The sequence below is a fragment of the Perca flavescens genome, chromosome 15, assembly GCF_004354835.1.
Source record: "Perca flavescens isolate YP-PL-M2 chromosome 15, PFLA_1.0, whole genome shotgun sequence".
Taxonomy (NCBI): Eukaryota; Metazoa; Chordata; class Actinopteri; order Perciformes; family Percidae; genus Perca; species Perca flavescens.
The window spans coordinates 2,659,012-2,679,060 of record NC_041345.1 but is presented as its reverse complement, the minus strand read 5'-3'; the positions used below and the strand labels follow the sequence as shown (position 1 = coordinate 2,679,060).

Below are 20,049 nucleotides of genomic sequence, written 5' to 3'. Positions count from 1 at the left end.
GTGAAATAGCTGCAAGTAGGCTAATTGATAAACAGTTAAAATAGTTAGCTAAACAAAGCTAATGGATAAATAAACTGTGACGTTGATAACGTTATCCAAAAGTAATGCATAAACAGTTTAAATAGTTAAAATGGATGAACACTTTGGGAAAAAAGGGCTAAAAATATTAGCTTCTTTGTGAAATAGCAGAAAGTAGCCTAAATGATAAATGGTGAAAATAGGTAAATTAAATAGCTTAAATAGTTAGCTAAAAGAAGGTAATGAATTAGAGAACGTTAGCTAAAAGAAGCTAATGAAATAGAGAACGTAAGCTAAAAGAAGCTAATGAAATGGAGAACGTTAGCTTAAAGTACATGGTTGAACCTGTCAACTTAGCTTATGTTAATAGGTAAATGGTTGAAATAGTTAGCTAAAGGTAATAGATAGCCTACATGGATAACTGACTGAAGCGACTAGCTTGACCAAACGAAAACAGCTCAACTGCTTGAAAAGATAAATATTCACTTTTATACAGTTCATTTTGTAAAGTTAAATAACATCCAGTTTGTTATTGAAGCTAATCTACCAGCCACTTGCAATTGTGTTAAAGGTGCAGTAGGTAAGACTTATAAAACTACCTTTCTGTCATATCTGCTGAAACTGACCCTATGTCTAACTGCGTGTCAATCACTGCTCATGCACACGCATTCATTCTCCCTTGTGGGGGGAGGGGTTTAGGAGACCGTTTTGGGCTTTAGTGGAAAGGGGGGGGGAGGGACTGAGAAGTTGTTGATGTTCAAATTTTTTGGCTAAGACCTGAATCTTCACAATCCTACCTACGGCGCTTCTAATTTTGAACCCTGGCTGTGGGGATACGTCTAAAGAAAAAGGTTAGAAACCATTCTAATCTAAGCCAGGGGTCTTCAACTAGGGCACAGGGACCCCTAAGGAGTCCTCAGAATCAATGCAAGGGGGCCTCCAAACATAAAACATATCAAACATATTATCAGGAAATATAAATGCCCACTGAGGATAGGCCTATTGGCCTATAGGTAAAGTAGTCACTAAGGTAGCCATCCACATATAGTTAATCCTGAAGGTCTGTGTGTGTGTGTGTGTGTGTGTGTGTGTGTGTGTGTGTGTGTGCGTAATTACTGCGCTAATACCTCTGCACACATCCCCGTCTTTGTGGCAGCATGCCTGAAACTTGTGATGCTGCAGTCTTTAAGAGCTGATTTAGAGAGGAGAGAGGGATGGAGAAAGAAAGAGGGAAAGAGGAAGCGAGGGTGAGATAAACCGAGAAAAAGAGGGAGGCAGGAAGAAAAGGAGGGGAGGAGAGGACAGCAGAACGGCTGCCAAGAAGGCTCGACAGTAGCAGGGGAGGGAAAGAGGGGAGGAATAGACTAATAAAATCATGGCAATAATTATGAGGCTATTTTAAAAGCTTAGTATTCTATGCAATAAAAAGGTATGTATAAAGGCTTTAGGCTGCCCTACATGATGCAACTTCATTTTATACAATATATGTAGTAGGGGGTCCCTGCTCCATCTCTCACTTTGGCTTTGGTCCTTGGCTTAAAAAGCATTGAAGACCCCTGATTTTAGCCAAAATAAACAACAAAGAAAAAATGACTGAAAACTGTTGTACCTGAAACATGACTGGTGAGAAAATGATAGTAGCAGGACATAAATGAGGCTCGAGAATGCAGCTCCATGTCGTCAGTAGGCCATCTAGTGTACACATGTGATGAGTGCAGTTAATCAACGGGTGCGTTTTTGGACAAACAAAAGTCTGATCAGATTAATTATGAGATGCCTTTATTGTACTTTTTGGAATCCAGTGACACCGACACGAGAAAATGGTCCTATCCCTCCCTCCCCCTTTACATACACAACCTGAGAGGGAGGGGCTGCAGGGGTGGGATGTACCGTGATCCCGCTTGTAGTCTTAAATTAAACAGAGATAATAGCGAAGACACATCCAGGTGCATTTCCACAGACACGCACGACATGCATTCAAAAAAAAACTTCAGGGAACGCAGTGACTCCTGGTTCACATGTACGCTTTGTCTTAAAGTAAAAAGACGACAAAATGAATACCACTTAAAAAAAACAGTTAGCTTTCTTTATGGCCCACGATCAGTCTATAAGTCAGGCTCTGTCAATTTTCCACTTAACAGGAGAAAACAAAAAAAGGCAAAGAGACACTACTATTCATACTTGGAAAAATGGTTTAAATATGGAAGTGAATGGTTCATAGCTTTCATATTTTAGTTTTTTTTCCGCCCCCCAAATTGGTTTTCAATGAATGGTGTACTTTAATGAGAATACAACTGTCTCACTAAAAACCAGCTCGTCTAGGTAAAACTAGGCCTTTTCCACCAACTGTCTCCCTGCTGTATCTAAGTAAAATATATAAAGTCCAGTCAAGGGGCTCAGTGGGCCGTTGGTCCAATCAGGAGTGGTTTCCTTCAGTCCTCCTCGCTGCCACTGGCCGAACGCTCCTGGAAACAAAGATCAACTGGATTATTATCGAGCGCAGAGACGATCCACACCGAGGTTAGAATAATAGTTTGCGCGGGCGGAGTAAACTACGTCGGCTCTGCAGTTCTGTTGAAGTCGCAGCGAGTCACGGAAATACCGGTAAAGTGGTTTCAAGTGCAGTTACAGTTTTTGTGCTGCGATAGGATATTAATGGCGAGGCGAAAGCGGTCGCGGTGCTGTTGGCGTTACACTTCCTCTGAGACGAGCAGGCACAACGGTGGTTTCTGTGCCCTGGGCACTGACTGACAGGCTGAGGTTGTAAGGCAAGGCAACTTTACTTCTACAGCACCTTTCAGCAACAAGGCAACTCAAAGTGCTTTACATGAAACATTAAAGAGCAATTGAAAACTGTCATGATGAAAATAAAATAAAATAATAAATAATATAAAAATACAAGAATAAAAGTTACAGTGAGTAAGAAATGAATAATTATTAAATTTAATAGGTTGGAGGGACAGGTTTGGGAGGAGAGAGGGAGGAGTTTTATTTTTATTTTTGTTTAATGTCTGTCAGTGTAAAATATTCTAAATGAATAACAATGTTCTAAGTAAATAGGATAAATAGGTTTGGAATTATTTTAACAACCAAAAATATTTTTTTTGTAATTACAGAGGGAAAGTACCGAAAAAAGGTACTGTTGGGTACCAGAACCGAATTTCAGGTACCGGTACAGACATTGGTTCAGATGTGAAAGGTACCCCACCCTACTGGCTAGAGCTAATGAAAACAATGAAAATCAGACTTGTAAATGGAACACACTATGGACCTTTTTCCACAGCAGACATGTTGACTTCTCAGTAGGAGAAGCACAGCTGAGATTGATAACCTCAATGATGGCTCAGATCCATCAAGTGTCCCAGTAAGATATTTCAGTGAGTCAGCATGTACAATTTACCGTTCGCAAAACCCCGCCCCAAAAGTTTAGAGGGAGGGGATGTTTTTTTCGCCTTTCCAAAGCCCAAGACCCAAGCGGAAAGATGCCGACAATGGATTAAGCGGTGTGGGAGACCCCACTCACAGCTAAATGCCTCGAAGATTAATAAGCATAGCTACATATGTCTGCTCCAAGCTAAGTAAAGCTAGCAAGCTAACTCATGGCAGAAAATGTGAAGTAATGTATTTCAATGGGAAGCATAATTTGTGGCCACAGCACAAAAATGGTAGGGAGTAATATAAAAAGCCGAAAATCCGCGGGCGCCTCCTGGCGTCCTTTCCCCGAGAAAATAACGTGACATTTACACGTAAAAAACGTCTCCGTGAACACGTATCAATAGATTAAGAATAACGTGGACATTTACACGAACTGCCGTGAGACCGGGTTACTATTATCAATAAGTAGTTTAAGTAGCTAAGTACATAACAGTTACAATCTGTAAAACGGGACTTAAGTTAACAGTTGTGGTTCTATATAGCATTATTATCGAAAGTAGTAAAGTTAGAACATTAGATACTTTATTATTCCGTAGGAAATTTAGGCAGCCTGATAGCTGTTAGCCTGTCAAGCACATGTTGCTATCGACAGATAATTTAGCGAGAGGTTGAGGTCATTGAACATATCCCTCCACTGCATATTGCAGCTCTTTCTGTCGTGACCTGGAGGATATGTCTGCTGCATTACTCCAAAACCAATCACTCATACCAACAGGTATGGAGCTCAACCCAGCCATGGCTATGTGTCTGGTTCTCAATTGTTTGACGGGCGTAGAAACAATAACTAGGGGGCGTGGCTTTTGCGAACAGTCAATACCAGGGTCTCTCCTAAGTGGAATGCAGCCATCAGTAATGGTTTAATACCAGGGTCTCTCCTAAGTGGAATACAGCCATCAGTAATTTCCTACTATGACATGTCAACATGTCTGCCGTGAAAAAGGTCTAGTAGTTTAGTTTCAGTTTCTCCCTCGGCGAGGACGACGACCCCGTGTGCGAACGTCTCGTCTCACCTCTTCCTGTTCCTCCTCGCTGTCGTCGTCGCTCACCACCGGTTTGGCCCGGGCGCCGCGGCCCCTCCGCCGCTGTCCTTTCCCTCCTCGCTCCCCCTTTTCTTTCCGGCTCAGCTTGATCTTCACCTTCACCGAGCGAGCTTTGACAGAAATCAAAAAGATCAGGTTTAATACATGAGTACTTACTTTCTCAATATTATTTATATTATGGTCACACTTCAATATCTTTTATATTATGGTTAATTACTTTTGCTATGTTATTTAATTACATATTCAATCTAATTTCACATCAATTACTTTCATTACAATATCTTTTGCACTATGGCCACTTTAAAATACTTAACATACACCCCATATGCCACTTTACATTCATTCAGTACTTTTTGCACATTGTCTGTTGGTTTGTTTTTATTGTGGAAAAACTGCTGCTGTAACAAGTGAATTTCCCCATTGTGGGATGAATAAAGTATTATCTAATCTAATGCGGTAACGGCTTTGGCGTAAAAAAACGAACGAAAAAACGCGGGGTTTCCGATACGCACATTCAGACTCCGAGCCTTCGTCCAGGTCGTCGTCCTCTTCCTCGCTTTCCTCCCCTTCACTCTCATCGTCCTTCTCGATCTTCTGCCTCACGCTGGTGAAGACAGACTGCAGCACAATGGAGTCCTCGTAGATCTGAACGGGTTTGCAGAAAGAGATTTATAATAATAATAATAATAATAATAATAATAATAATAATAATAATAATAACAATAATAATAATAATAACAACAACAATAACAATAATAACAACAACAACAACAACAACAATAATAATAATAATAATAATGTCTCCTTTGCTCCGAGAAGCATTTTCCTTTTTCTAAATCCGGTGATTTTAAGCTTTGTACTGACTTGACAAAGAATTTAAATCACCCAAATATATCCAATATTGGTGAGCTTATGGCTTAAAGGGTGATTGCAGTATTTTCAATCTGGACCCTATTTTCCCATGCAGTGGTGTCTAGTGAATGACGTGAATAAAAATCTGTGAAATTGGTCCAGTATTGAGTGAGAACGCAATCGGCAGTTGCAAACCAGGCTGCAATGTAACCCTACCAGACAAATGTTCACCTTCAATTTCCGTCCACTAAAAGTTCTGTTGTTGCCGCTGACAGACTCAGATTATTATTTTAAGTGTCTGACAACATTATGGGATGGATCCCTACAGAGATAGACCTTTTAGTTAAAGAGTAAGATCCTTTTAGTTTAACATGAAACAGCCCCAGAATCGCTATCGCCAAACCCACCAGACTCCATGTAAATAATCAGGACTTTTAGCGTGTATAGAGCCAGCATATCTCCACATGTAAATGGGTGAATTAAGGGTTTATTTCAACTAAACCAGAGTGGTGATTGTTGGAACAGTGGAAAGATGAACCAAGATGGCTTTTGATAGTTTCATTTTGTTTCGGTCGACTTTGAGTAAAGTGTGATAAAATTACGGTTTATTCAAATGAAGTCTGGTGGGTTGGGAGATGGCAATTCATGGCTGTTTCATGTTAAACTAAAAGGATCTTACTCTTTAACTAAAAGGTCTATCTCTGTAAGGATCCGTTCCATAATGTTGTCAGACACTTACAAGATTAATCTAAACTGAAGGTGCACAATTGCCCATTAATGTTTGCCGCAGTCTTGCTTACACAATCACGTCACGTCACATAAGACACAAAAACATGGGAGAATAGGGTCCAGGTTGAAAAATACCCGAGTTACATTTAACTCACCAGAGAGCCCTCCAGGTTGAAGGTCTGGGCGTTTTGACACAGCAGCATCACGTCCTTCTCCAGGTCGTTCAGGCTGCGGTACTTATGGCTGCGGATCCTCTCCTGATGAAGGAGGGAACAACGGAGGGCAGCAGTCAGACAAACGGTACATACTCTGATAGATGGACTTTATTAATCCCAAACTGGGAAATTACTCTGTTACAGCAGCAAGTTACACGCACAAAATAAGATAATAAAATAAGATAAAAGCTCTCAATGCCAGTACTAATACTGAAAAAGATATACTAAGAGGAATACAAAATAATGTACATATGCAAGTGTAGAATAAAATGTACAAGCTACATGCATAGTACCAACCAAGTGGCACGATGATCAGTAGATGAGAAAGCACAAAGGAAGAAATGATGAAAATGTTAAGATGCAGAACACATGGGCGTGACTTTTTATCCCTACCTTGATCTTTCTGAAGTCCACTGGTTTGCGGATGAGCTCGTAGTACTCGGGCAGCTCCTTGCGAGAGGGCAGCTGGATGAAGACCTCGCTCAGCTGTCGCCCGTTACTACTGATACAAGGGGCGATGGTTTCTTAGTATGCATCTCTGTCAGTCGATGCTGAATCTAAAAATGACTAGGGCTGCAACTTACTAACAATTATTTTCATGCTTGATTATTGTTTATATTAATGGAGTAGTTGTTTGGTCTGTAAAATGTCAGAAAATGGTAAAAAAAATAAAATGTGAATCAGTGTTTCCCAAAGCCAAAGATAAACGTCCTCAAATATCTTGTTTTGTCCACAACTCAAAAGATATTCAGTTTACTGTCCCAGAGGAGAGAAGAAACTAGAACATTCACATTTAACAAGCTGGAGTCAGAGAATCTTAAAGGTCCTATGACATGCTGCTTTTTGGATGCTTTTATATAGACCTTAGTGGTCCCCTAATATTGTATCTGAAGTCTCTTTTATATAGACCTTAGTGGTCCCCTAATACTGTATCTGAAGTCTCTTTTATATAGACCTTAGTGGTCCTCTAATACTGTATCTGAAGTCTCTTTTATATAGGCCTTAGTGGTCCTCTAATACTGTATCTGAAGTCTCTTTTATATAGACCTTAGTGTTCCCCTAATACTGTATCTGAAGTCTCTTTTATATAGACCTTAGTGGTCCTCTAATACTGTATCTGAAGTCTCTTTTATATAGACCTTAGTGGTCCCCTAATACTGTATCTGAAGTCTCTTTTATATAGACCTTAGTGGTCCCCTAATACTGTATCTGAAGTCTCTTTTATATAGACCTTAGTGGTCCCCTAATACTGTATCTGAAGTCTCTTTCCTGAAATTCAGCCTTGGTGCAGAATTACAGCCACAACTTAGGATGTGCCATTTCTGTTATTATGAGCTATTGATGAGGAAGGGGGGAAGATAGTCTCTCTCTCTCTCTCTCTCTCTCTCCCTCCCTCTCTCTCTCTCCCTCCCTCCCTCCCTCCCCCTCCCTCCCTCCCCCAGGGCTCGGTTTACAACTATCACCATTTCTAGCCACTGGGGGACCATAGGCAGGCTGGGGGAACGCATATTAATGTTAAAAAAAACCTCATAAAAATGAATTTTTCATGCCACGGGACCTTTAAAGATATAGTGCGTTGTGTCTGTCCTCCCCATGAGGAATTCTAAGTAACGACAGCAAAACTATCAGCGTGTCCACATGACAAGCCTTCTGTGATCGTGACGTTCGTTAATATAATTTCTTCAGATGATAGTGACAGTCATACGGAGGTTATCTCTCCAACGTTACCTAGTGTGCTGACAGATATGCGGTACTGTTCTCACCCGTCCTTATATTTGATGACGGCGTCGACGATCTTCTTCATCTTCTTAGTGAGGGACAGAGGGTTGGGAGAGAGCTTCTCGGCGGGCGGGCGGCCGCGTTTCTTCGCCTTCTTCACCTCCTCGTCCTTGTCCCGCCCACGGCCGCTGCTGGAGCTGGGCGTGGCCGGCCCGCCGTCGTGGTCGCGGTCTCTCTTGCGCTTTCTGGTCGTCTTTTTGTGGCGCACTTCCTCCTCGATGTCCTCTAGATTTCCCTCCTCTATGGCCTGTGGTGAGGAGAAATTATTAGTGAGCATAAAAAAAACTTCTTTACATTGATTCTCTTCCATCTCCTAAAGATGTAAAGTCACTCAAAGCCTTCTCAAGAACGGCTTCTTTTAATGCACGAAAAACTTAAGCACAACAATTCGTACGGTAGCCTACGAAAATGCGGCGACTACCAGCCGGTCGCATGTAAATATAAACGATAAAAGGTGACTGAGTCGGGTACAAAGCATTGTGATGTTACGGATGTTTCTAGGGCTGCCACCTCTTTCTCGTTTTGGTCTTAGTCGACTAAGATTTCTTTAGTCGATTAGTCATTTTTTTATGCTTATTCATGCTTAATTACTCATTTCCAAGAAACTCATGAGCACATTTATGGTAAACACAAGATTTAAAGTGGTGCTTTTGCAGGATTAATTGTGGAGAAACTCAGTTTTACAGATGGTTAATTAACTACATTTATATTGTGCTTTTCTAGTCTTAACCACCTCTCAAAGCGCACAGCTCTGTCAATTAAATCAACTAATCGATTAGTCGACAAAATCCTATAAGTGTTAGTCGACTAAGAATTTCTTTAGTCGAGGACAGCCCTAGTTGTTTCAGAGGCGTGGCAGTTGAGTTTAGCTGACAAAAAGGTGACTGTCCTGCGGTGACGAAAGTTAAGTTTAGGCACCAAAATGACTAGTTAAGAATAGAAAAAAAAAGATTGTGGTTTGGGGTGAAAACACCGGTTCCCTTAAAAGGACAAATCCGCCGCAAAATTAACCTAGGGGTTAATAACATGTGGGTACAGAGTCGACCGTTCTCTGGGATATATTTTCATTAGGGGTGGTACGGTTCATGAAAAAACACCGCTCGGTTTGCTAGTCTCGGTTCGCTAGTCTCGGTTCGCTAGTCTCGGTTCGCTAGTCTCGGTTCGGAGCATGTGTGTACCGCACGGTTCGTCAGTCCACTGTTAATGTGCACTAACCTCTTACTGCCGTAGTGCCCATTTTCGACACCTATGTTAAAAAACATACTGGAAATGACTAGCGGGATGGGCGTGACAAACGCAACCCATGGCAGCTGATTGGACGATCACGTCACATGGGTCTTGCTGGTCCCTAATTTCAAAACAGACTGTCATGGCGGCTCGTTCAGAATACGATCTCATATTGTACTAAAATAGTTCACCGAAACGTGTTTCTGAAAACATTTTAAGAGAGAAATAGGCCATGCAGTTGCTGAATCTGTCTTCATTTCAGATCGACAAAGGTCAGTTTAAAAGATTTTTGTCCGATTTTGAGAGACACCGAGCCGACATCAAGTGGAGTCACGTCACCTGTAGAGATGTCAGGTGGGAGAGAGGCTGCCCAGAGCTGGAGGAATGCGCCAGCGTCGTTTATAGTCTGGTGTGTGGGAACATTTTGGATTTCATGTTACCTATGATGAAATAAAACAATATAGAACTGCCACTGTGTGCATGTTTTGTGCAACATGCATTCAATATGCTAATTTTAGCTATATGCTGAAGTATATTCTGGAGTGTTAAAGATTAAAAGAAAAAATAACAAGAACCGAAAACCGGGACCCTAAAACCGTGATACGAACCGAAGGTTTTGTGAACCGTACCACCCCTAATTTTCATGCTAATCGAATGTGACCAGTTTTAGCCCAAACCGTTAGTTTTCGGGGCAGAGGGTAAGTAAAGGTAAAGTAAAAATAAATCTCCATTTCTACACCACTAACAAAATATCACCACACTTCCCCTGTAGCATAATGAGGGTCCCTACATGTAAACCCATCTTTGCGGGCTTTTACCGCTGCAGTCAATGTGGTGCGTTCAGTATTAAATATGTGGAATACATACGGATTACTTTTCGTTAAAGAAAACGAATGGTTCACGAGAACAGCCTGAACAACTGAACATAACGTCCCACCTTGAGCCACTGTTTCTCAGTCAGCGAGTCGCTGTAGTCCACTTCCTTGCGTTGGCGCGATCCGCGGCCAAACATCTTCTCCTCCTCCTCTTCGCAAGTTAGCCTCTCGACCTCGGCGTCGTCTTTCAGAATCCAGCTGGGCATGTCGTCCTCCTCCATCAGACGCGGTTTCCTCTTAGGGTTGCGGGCGTCCTCGCGGCGCCTGTCCAGATCCATGCGCTGGAATTAAGACACAAAAAAATGCAGCATGAGATTAGTAACTTTAATAATAATAATAATAATAATATTAACTTTATTTGTATAGCACCTTTCATACATTTAAATGCAGCTCAAAGTGCTTTAAAGTGTGGTAACATAACAATTACAGAAAAAACAACATGACAACATACATAAGAGACGTTCATAAGAAGAGAATAAAAAAAAATATATATAAAAAAATGGACAGAGCTAAAAGTAGAAAAAAGCCTGAATTTTAATTTTGAAACTCATTTGAGTTTTGAAAGAGAGTCAACCGAGCTCGTGTTTCTGATATAACTGGGCAGGATGTTCCAGTGTTGGGCTATGTTCACACTTGGAGTCTTTTTTTAAGCTGCCAGCGTCTGTTTTACATTATAATCCTGTACGGAGTAAACCGTATTTTCAAAAAAGTCCTGAGCATTTTTTTTTAAACGCCACCGCCGACTTCTTTTTCTGCTGCTTTTTGAAGTTGAAAAAGGTTAAACTTTACTAAATAAAAGCCCCACGTTAAACGCTTTTATGACAGCCGACCAATGACAAGCAGAATAGCCAGACCTGTCGTTTCCATAACAAGAAAAAATGGAGTCGGAGCACAGCGAGTTATAGAATATGACCAGGTGCTCCCTGTATGGGGAACTCACTTTGTTTTATGTAATGTTAGCATCTCTCTCTCTGTTCTATCTGTACCTCGCTCCACCACTTTGTTTTATCTTACGTTAGCATCTCTTTCTAGCTCTCTCTGTTCTTTCTCTAACTTACTCCACTGCTTCATTTTATCTAACGTTAGCATCTCTTGCTCGCTCTCTCTGTTCTTTCTCTAACTTACTCCACTGCTTCATTTTATCTAACGTTAGCACGTCTCGCTTTTATCGAACGTTAGAATCTCTCTCTCTCACTTTGTTTTATGCAACATTAGCACGGATGGTGTAGCAGTAGCTGTTGTTATAGCAACAAAAGACGCTCTCAGCTGCTTTTTGGTATAGAAATGCTGCCAGCTTTTTACTACAAAAGCACGCTAGACAACTTTTTCTTGTAAAGAAAAAAAAAAAAAAAGAAAAAAATAGCCAAATGCGAACATAGCCTTAGAAGCGTAGAAGCTGAAAGCTGATTCCTTGCTTGCTTTGTGGGCTACTTTGGGATTAGTGGAATCAGATTATAAAACGACAAAGTATCTAATAATCGATATGGAAAAGAGGGACTAACCATGAACTGTTCAAACTCCTCTTCACTTCTGGCTATCATCTGATTGACCGTCTCGTCATCGGGCACTTCGTCTTCCTCCTGCAGACAAACAAAGACGAGTAAGTGGAAGAAGGTGTAGACTTAATGTGGCACCTCAGAGCCACGTCTCTGAACTAGTAACTCACCTACACAGAAGGGGGGGAAATGTATTCAATACAATGTAAATAGTTTAGTATTTGTGAATGTTTGAGTTATCAGTAGAATTACATTGTCCTGTTACAATTAGGAGGCAAAAAAAAGCATTATTGCAGGATAGAAAAGCAGAGAGAAAATAAGAGGGATAAAAAGTAGCGATGCACCGATTAACTTCTGGGCCGATATTGAAGTTTAAAATTACAATTTGGCCGATAGAGGTTTTTGTTATTTATTCCCTCTTTTGTGCGAGGGAAAGAGAAATCTTCAAGAAAATAACTACATAAACTAAAATTTTTAATCTCTGAATGAGCACAAATTCAACCATACAAATTCATGAAACAACCTTTAACTTAACAGTCTTCAAATAAAAAGATTCTTTTTAGCTGCTATACAACTACCTGCTCAGTGAGGAAACATTTCAGTACTTTCACAGCTTTGTGAAACAAATTAAATGTAGATTTATAGAAACATACGTATATATGCCTATCTTTGACTTTGTGTTTTTCGTACACAATACAACGTTCTAGTAGCTGATCTTTCTCGGACAGTGAAATATTCTCTATCACTTTTAATTTATGAACAAACCACACATGTGCACAACATCCATTGCCTTCTTACGTCATGCCTGAGTCGTGTTTAGCCAGTGGCTTCTTCCCAAAAATCAGCAGTTGCAGTAGCAACATATGCTAGCTATGTTAGAGCCTGACCGCTAATAATCAACACAACATGCAGCTGCCGCAAAATTGATGCGACAAAATAAATAAATATCGGCCACTACCATCGGTAAACGGCTTCTTATTTGCCGTTCGGTATCAACACGAATATTGGCCAATAAAGTGATGCATCCCTATGAAACAAAGTATAGTTGCAGAGAAAAAAAAACAGCAGAGAGAGAAAAAAAAGGGGAATGTTTTTCTATCAGCATCTCATAGTATCTTTGTAACCATCATGGGTTTGAAGCAGAAATACAGAAAGGAGGAGTCTGGATTGATGAAAGCTCACAAATCCTGGGGAAGGAGAGAGAAATGAAGAGAAAGAGAAAAGAATGGAGAAGTGAGGCAGCACACAGGCAGATGTGGGTGGGTGGGCAATATGGCGACAGGTTCGGATCACACCCACCCACGCCCCCCTAGTACGACAGCCTCCTCGAGCCCCGACCTCGTCCTGTTCCTCGTGCTCCAGGATGGCCTGCAAGAAGGCCCGACGTTCGCAGCCGGACGACTTCTGGTCGAACATGCCCGCCTGGATGACCTTCTGGTCCACGTTCAGTTTGTACTTGGCTGCCGCCAGGATCTTCTCCTCCACGCTGTTGACGGTGCAGAGGCGCAGCACGCGCACCTCGTTCTGCTGCCCGATGCGGTGGGCTCGGTCCTGGGCCTGCAGGTCCTGGAGGAGCACAAACACGCGGGTTAGGTCAGGTGGAGGGAGCGGGTTTTTTTTTGTTTGTTTTTTTAAAACCTTTATTTATCCAGGTAAACTGTTTGAGAACAACTTCTCATTTACAAACATCACCTGGCCAAGAGGCTACAGAAATAAATGGTAACATACTCCACAACTATACATATCATACACATAACACACAGAACAACACTGTTGTGGTGGTGGTGGTGGTGACTCCACCAGATGGATTTCATACTTTTGATTTTAGTTTGATTTCCAGCGGTGGAATTGAACTAAGTAGCCGATATTTACTCAACTAGACTACTGTACTTAAGTAGCCTACACACTTGTACTTTACTCAAGTCTTTTCTTTCATTCCACTTTCTACTTCTACTCTGTTACATTAATCTGACAGCTTTAGTTACTTCTTTTGGTGCTCTTTTTGACGCTTTCGGCACTTTTTTTGTCATTTTGTTTTGTTGTTTGGATTTTTCTGCATTGTTTTATTTTATTTTACTTTATATACTTTAAAGGTAACCTGACTCCGACAGATGGATCGCTTCGCCTCGGTATATCCATCTGGGAACTTTCCGTTGGAGAACTTTTGGGAAGGGGTGAAAATCCTGGTTAGCTGATTGGATAAACCATCTGTCTATCACCACCTATGTTGGTGATAGACGGGCCAAATCAACCAATCAGATCAAACTCTTGCCGAAACTAGTCGGGAGAAGAGCAAAAACATCTTTTCCTCCGAAAAAAAGCATGCAGTGCAGTTTTTTTCTTTCAACGAAGGAATACTTTCTAATTAGGATAAAACTTGCTGCGATAGCTACGCTCATCTCATCCTTGGAAGCCGCCACGTTGTTTAGACTGAACAGGCGCTTCTCGTTGCGTCACACCTAAACCCGCCTCAAAACAGACGCCGATTGGTCGGTTGTTTGGCGAACGGCTCCAAATTTTCTCAATCTCAAGATGCCAGACTGATCTGGGAGTAGAAAACTGGATCTCATGAGATCAGGACGGTCTCACGAGGCTAGGATACTTGTGTGGCAGGAAAAACACAATCAGTACTGAATATCTTTGTTACTTTTACACACTAAATTAAAAGCGGTTATCTGCAGGTTTTACCAATTAAAATTTAACACCTTTTTAAGACCATTATGAATGAAATTTAGGACCTTCTGTATATCACGACATCAAAAACAAAGATGTCAGAGTCCAGAAACATTGTCTAAAACAATTCCCCGATTTCCTCATTGGCATTTTAGGACTGGTGTCTAGATTGGCTGCAATATAAGTTGCATGTTGGTCTCATTTGTAGTCATAATTAACAAAATTATATTTGCACTAGCGACAGAAAGAACTACAACACCACAGAATAAAAAAAAAAAAAAAAAAACTTCTAAAGCGCTGCGGGAACATTTCAATGAGCATTAGAGGCAGATTTACATAGACTTAGGAAAATTAAGACCCGTTCCCCCTCTCTCTCCCCTTTCATGTCTTCAGCTGTCCTGTCAAAAATAAAATCTTAAAAAAAAAGAAAATAATATTTTCAATGCCACAATAAGAGCCACTATACAGTAAATATACACTATACTGTAGCAGAAGGGTGCTTTACAACAGTTGTAACAAAAGTTTCTTAAGCCGTTTTGGGCACCACCTAAGCCCAATGAATGTTACTAAATGACTTCTCTCAGATCGGATGATTGTAGTTGTCTTTAAGCTTTTAAATTGTTATTTATGTTGTATCTGCTCTAGCTTTTCCAAAGTTTTAGACACAGATATGGTCATAATAATGGTCCAAACTGATGTTTTTTTTAAATAAATAAAAAAGTAAAGTTTTCTTGACGGCGGACCTCTAAACCCCGCGGACAAATACGTGCACCCAAGTCTTCCACAAACCTAGAGAAAACACTAGCTACGCTGTGTCTGTTGTCGTTTTTCTTCGGACATGCACAAGTAGGCATGGGGGTAGAAAGAGAAAAAAATAAAAAATACTGGGGGCATTGCCGATCCTGCTTCTCGAAATTTAAAGCTTATTTCGCTCAATTTTAATTTTAAAATAGAAACCGTGACACCCATACAGCATATATTTGCGTTTGAGTACCTGGTGTGGGTTCCAGTCGCTGTCGAAGATGATGACGGTGTCGGCCGACTGCAGGTTGAGGCCCAGGCCTCCAGCCCTGGTGCTGAGCAGGAACACAAAGTACTGCGAGGCCGGGTCGTTGAATGTCTTTAGCAGCATGCCGCGGTCCTCTGCCTTGGTGGTTCCTGTGGGGGCGGGGAAAGATCAGATCGTTAAAAAGGGAAGTGAATCCCTCATCGTTTCCGTACGATGAGGTGACAGCGGCAGGCCCACAAATACTCGGGGAGAGGTCTCACCGTCCAGACGCAGGTACTTGAAGTTACGGTAGGCAAAGTAGTCCTCCATGATGGTCATGAGTGAGGTCATTTGACAGAAGAGCAGCACTTTGTGGTCAGTAGCCCTCAGCTTGGGCAGGATGCGATCCAGCAGCTCAAACTTCCCAGATGAGCGGTACAGGTCCGGGCTGGACGGGCAGAAGGGGGAACAATGAGCCAGTACGCAACATGTTAGGGATGTGCAGTTGTCTGCATTTGTTGAGGCACCAAAATTATTTGTATTCAAAATTAGAGTGGGCATAGGCATAACAATTACATTATTTGTTTTTCTTACACTTCTGATTTTAGGATATGTAAGTGTTAATATATGTAAGTGTTAATATAAGTGTTTATGGTTTTCATAAACACTAAGGCTACTGCGGTCTCTGGGAACAAAAGCAAACCTGTCTAGATGGAGTCTAGATTGAGACCAATCAGAGAGCTTGACCTCAACGATGACGTTGAGGTTGTGCGCTAGTTTGAGTTGTAGTTCTGTAATGGTGGCGGAGAAAGATGCGAGGGAAGCCATTCGGTCCGTTGTGGCAACGCTGCCGAATATCCAGAAGTTAAAGCCCGAGAAGGAACAATCTTTGCTGAGTTGTGTTGGGGGCCATGATGTCGTGGCCCTCCTCCCCACGGGGTTCGGGAACAGTTTGATTTTCCAGCTCGCTCCGTTAGTGGTGAAGGAGTTAGCTAAGGCTAACGCTAGCGATGCTAAGCTGACGTCACGACCAAACGTTAGCGATTGGTTCTGGCAGATCCAGAGTGGCTCTGGGCAGATCCAATAGTTTTAAACTTCAACAGAGTACCTGCCTTCAAGGAAGTTAACACTTGTCAATGGAGAGTGGCCAGACTCTCTGGACTAATGAAATGGACCAGAGTCTGGTAGGACCAGGCTAATGTACCAGAGTCTGGTAGGACCAGGCTAATGTACTAGAGTCTGGTAGGACCAGGCTAGTGTACCAGAGTCTGGTAGGACCAGGCTAGTGTACCAGAGTCTGGTAGGACCAGGCTAGTGTACCAGAGTCTGGTAGGACCAGGCTAGTGTACTAGAGTCTGGTAAGACCAGGCTAATAGACCAGAGTCTGGTGGGACCAGGCTAGTGTACCATAATCTGGTAGGACCAGGCTAGTGTACCAGAGTCTGGTAGGACCAGGCTGATGTACTAGAGTCTGGTAAGACCAGGCTAGTGTACCAGAGTCTGGTAGGACCAGGGTAGTGTACCAGAGCCTGGTAGGACCAGGGTAGTGTACCAGAGTCTGGTAAGACCAGGCTAGTGTACCAGAGTCTGGTAGGACCAGGGTAGTGTACCAGAGCCTGGTAAGACCAGGCTAGTGTACCAGAGTCTGGTAGGACCAGGGTAGTGTACCAGAGTCTGGTAAGACCAGGCTAGTGTACCAGAGTCTGGTAGGACCAGGGTAGTGTACCAGAGTCTGGTAAGACCAGGCTAGTGTACCAGAGTCTGGTAGGACCAGGGTAGTGTACCAGAGTCTGGTAAGACCAGGCTAGTGTACCAGAGTCTGGTAGGACCAGGCTACAAGTCAATTTCTAAGAAAAAGCAGCTAGGAAATTGATTCAAAGACAAGGACAGGAATTGTCCTTTCAGATGCCTTATTAAAAGCTGTATTCTTCATTTCGTTTTTTTGACTTTGATTATTTCTGTTTATTGGAAACTGCATTTTCAAATAGATTTAAAAAATTTGTATTAGGAAATTATTTAAGTATTTTTTTAAATTATGCATTTATTTACGAAAAAAAAATTCTCTATTCATTAATGAAGTAATTAATGGATTTGAAAACCAATTTATTAAATTTCAGTTTTTAATGTACAATTAGATATTAAATAAATAAATACATGCTCTATTTCAATCTCCATGCCCCTGGAGGTCCTCCATATGCATCAACAAGACACACAGGTGTAGGAAAAAACACACATAATTCAAGCTTCACGTACCCACTCACGATTCCACCAGAATAGCCAAGATGCTCAGAGAAAGACTCCTGGAAAACAAAACAAACATGGATGTTGCCATGAATTTTATCTGAAACTGCGTCTACTCTTATTACTACTTTAGAGGAAGGTGGAGCTTCTGTCTGGTACCTCAATATGTTGGAACATGTAAGGGTGGTTGCAAATCTTTCTCAGTTGCATGATAGTGTTCATCAGGGTCTTCGTGCCACCTTTACCCTGGGGGAAAAAAAATTAGGAGGGAAAACCACCTTTTAGTTTCTAATTATTGTATTATTTTATATCTTAAATGTCTACAAAATAAGATTTCACGGATGAAATTGAAAGACTTTCTTCTGGTTCTTACCTTCTTGTCTTTTTCTGATCCATCTGTGAGCAAGACTCCCTTGGCCTGCATGTGTCGGTACAAAACCCTCTGTAGGGCCGACATGTCGCACTTTATCACATACTCCACCTACAAACCAACAAACGGAGAGAAGAAGAAAAAATTCAGCAAAGACGCAGAATTATATTGATTACTTGATTTAAAGGTCCCATGACATGGTGCAAGGTGGGGGTGTGGCCTTGACCAACTACCACTTTGCTTGTTTGAAAGCCATGGGGCGTTTCCCAATAAGTGTTCTTCTATTGACTTGTGTTCTTGTGTCCCTGTGAAACGTCATCTCGTGTTGCCAAAGTACTGTCCCAATACACAAGTTCGCATTTCGCCAAGAACAGTTAAAATTCCCGGATGTATTCTTGACACGCCCATTTACCGAGGATACATCGGTTGGTAACTTGTATGAACTTCGCAGCACCTGTATCCCAACATTCATTTCGGCATTCAGTGATGGTTGGATTTCTAGTACATAGACAGCCCAAAAACGGGACAATTTTAACAATTTTCGCCATCTTATTCATCACTAAATTCACTTCTGAGAACATTTTAGGTCTTGCGAAAATCTTTGCCGAATTGACAATTTGCGCAAAAGTTTTCGGAGCTCCATAAAATGACGCTGCCGCCAGCTTGCGTCTTCCGGGGCTACTAGCTTGGCGCTCGGACAGTCACACTCTGAGACCCCGCTGAAAGACGGAGGTCCCGTAAATATCACAACACGTGTGGTTAACTGTCTTTTCGGACACACACACACACACACACACACACACACACACACACACACACACACACACACACACACACACACACACACACACACACACACACACACACACACACACACACACACACACACACTTATTAGTCTATGAGATACACCAGTTTCTTTTCGGGAGACTTGTTTAAATTATGCCATAGGCTATAGCCTACATTATATTTTGTAGTTAGTTCATATATTTTGGTGTATTTATCTTCTGATTTATTAGAAGTTGAGTTTCAGACTTTATGATAAATGAACAGTTGTACATAAAGTGGTAACACGCTATGACATGTTATGTAGACTAAAGGGGAGACACCAACCTTTATAATTTGAATTTCTAATTTCCATCTCCCTGGGCATATACAGTGCACTACAATAATATAGAAATGATAATTCCACATAACACTAATAGGAACACATAGGACACACCAGTGCATATGCCTATTTATTTGTTTAATTTAAACTGACTTAAACTTATATGCTAATCGCGTTCCACTCTTTTGAATAAGTAAGGGGTGTTTGAGCTAAACCAATACAATGAAATTAAAGCTCAATTAGTTTTATTTTTCAATATTATTGCAATTGTTGTAGCATTATGAGGTTTTCTTTTCCGGAGATTGTTTTAATACAAAGTGGTTATATTGTTGTGGTTTTTATTTCTAGCTGGTATTTTGGAGCCCTGCAGGTAGCCTCTGTGCTGGGGGTGTTGAGCAATAACAGGAAGAACGCATCGTCTCAAACTGTTAACAGCGTTTTCTGTGCTTGTGAACTTGCGAGTTTATTCTTCCAAGAACAACCAGCAAGAACGTTCTCCCCAAGAACACAAGTCCGTAGTTTGCATTCTTGGTATTGAGAAACGCCCACGATGTCTCTCTCTCATGGGTGGGCCAAATTCTCTGGGCGGGCAAAGCAGAGAAAGGGGAGGTAACCTTTCCTCTTATGACCTCATAAGGAGAAGATTCCAGATCGGCCCATCTGAGCTTTCATTTTCTCAAAGGCAGAGCAGGACACCTAGGGCTCGGTTTACACCCATCACCATTTCGAGCCACTGGGGGTACACATTAATTTTGAAATGGCATGAAATTTTCATGCCATGGGACCTTCAATAAATATCCACAGAAAGATTGGGAACCACTCATGCAGGAATGAAATCGTGACAGATGAAATCTCATTTGAACTGGCCGACCTTCTCGGGCAGCTGGGCCTCCACTTCCTTCTTGAGTCGGCGCAGCAGGAAAGGCCTGAGCACTTTGTGTAAACGTCGGATGATCAGGATGGTCTCTTCTTCATTCAGGTCAACCTTGAGGGAAAGAAAGAG

The 20,049-nt window shown here is 41.6% G+C and overlaps 1 protein-coding gene across 4 annotated transcripts in view; it reads right to left on the bottom strand.

Annotated features, from left to right (window-relative positions):
* Positions 1 to 1,780: 1,780 nt before the first annotated feature.
* Positions 1,781 to 20,049, bottom strand: part of smarca4a (SWI/SNF related BAF chromatin remodeling complex subunit ATPase 4a) — a 39,192-nt gene continuing 20,923 nt past the window's right edge. The window contains exons 20-34 of one of the 4 annotated variants that reach the window (XM_028598663.1): positions 19,918 to 20,031; positions 17,942 to 18,049; positions 17,728 to 17,814; positions 17,581 to 17,627; positions 15,609 to 15,775; positions 15,334 to 15,497; positions 13,005 to 13,232; positions 11,673 to 11,750; positions 10,233 to 10,451; positions 8,053 to 8,315; positions 6,683 to 6,791; positions 6,230 to 6,331; positions 5,006 to 5,138; positions 4,464 to 4,603; positions 1,781 to 2,483 (exon numbers count right to left, since the gene is read on the bottom strand). In XM_028598663.1, coding sequence (XP_028454464.1) covers positions 2,451 to 2,483; positions 4,464 to 4,603; positions 5,006 to 5,138; positions 6,230 to 6,331; positions 6,683 to 6,791; positions 8,053 to 8,315; positions 10,233 to 10,451; positions 11,673 to 11,750; positions 13,005 to 13,232; positions 15,334 to 15,497; positions 15,609 to 15,775; positions 17,581 to 17,627; positions 17,728 to 17,814; positions 17,942 to 18,049; positions 19,918 to 20,031 — 1,992 coding nt within the window. In that variant the 3' untranslated portion in view covers positions 1,781 to 2,450. Of the gene's footprint in view, positions 2,484 to 4,463; positions 4,604 to 5,005; positions 5,139 to 6,229; positions 6,332 to 6,682; positions 6,792 to 8,052; positions 8,316 to 10,232; positions 10,452 to 11,672; positions 11,751 to 12,965; positions 13,233 to 15,333; positions 15,498 to 15,608; positions 15,776 to 17,580; positions 17,628 to 17,727; positions 17,815 to 17,941; positions 18,050 to 19,917; positions 20,032 to 20,049 lie in introns of all 4 variants that reach the window. The other 3 variants (XM_028598664.1, XM_028598661.1, XM_028598662.1) reach the window with 3 other exon arrangements.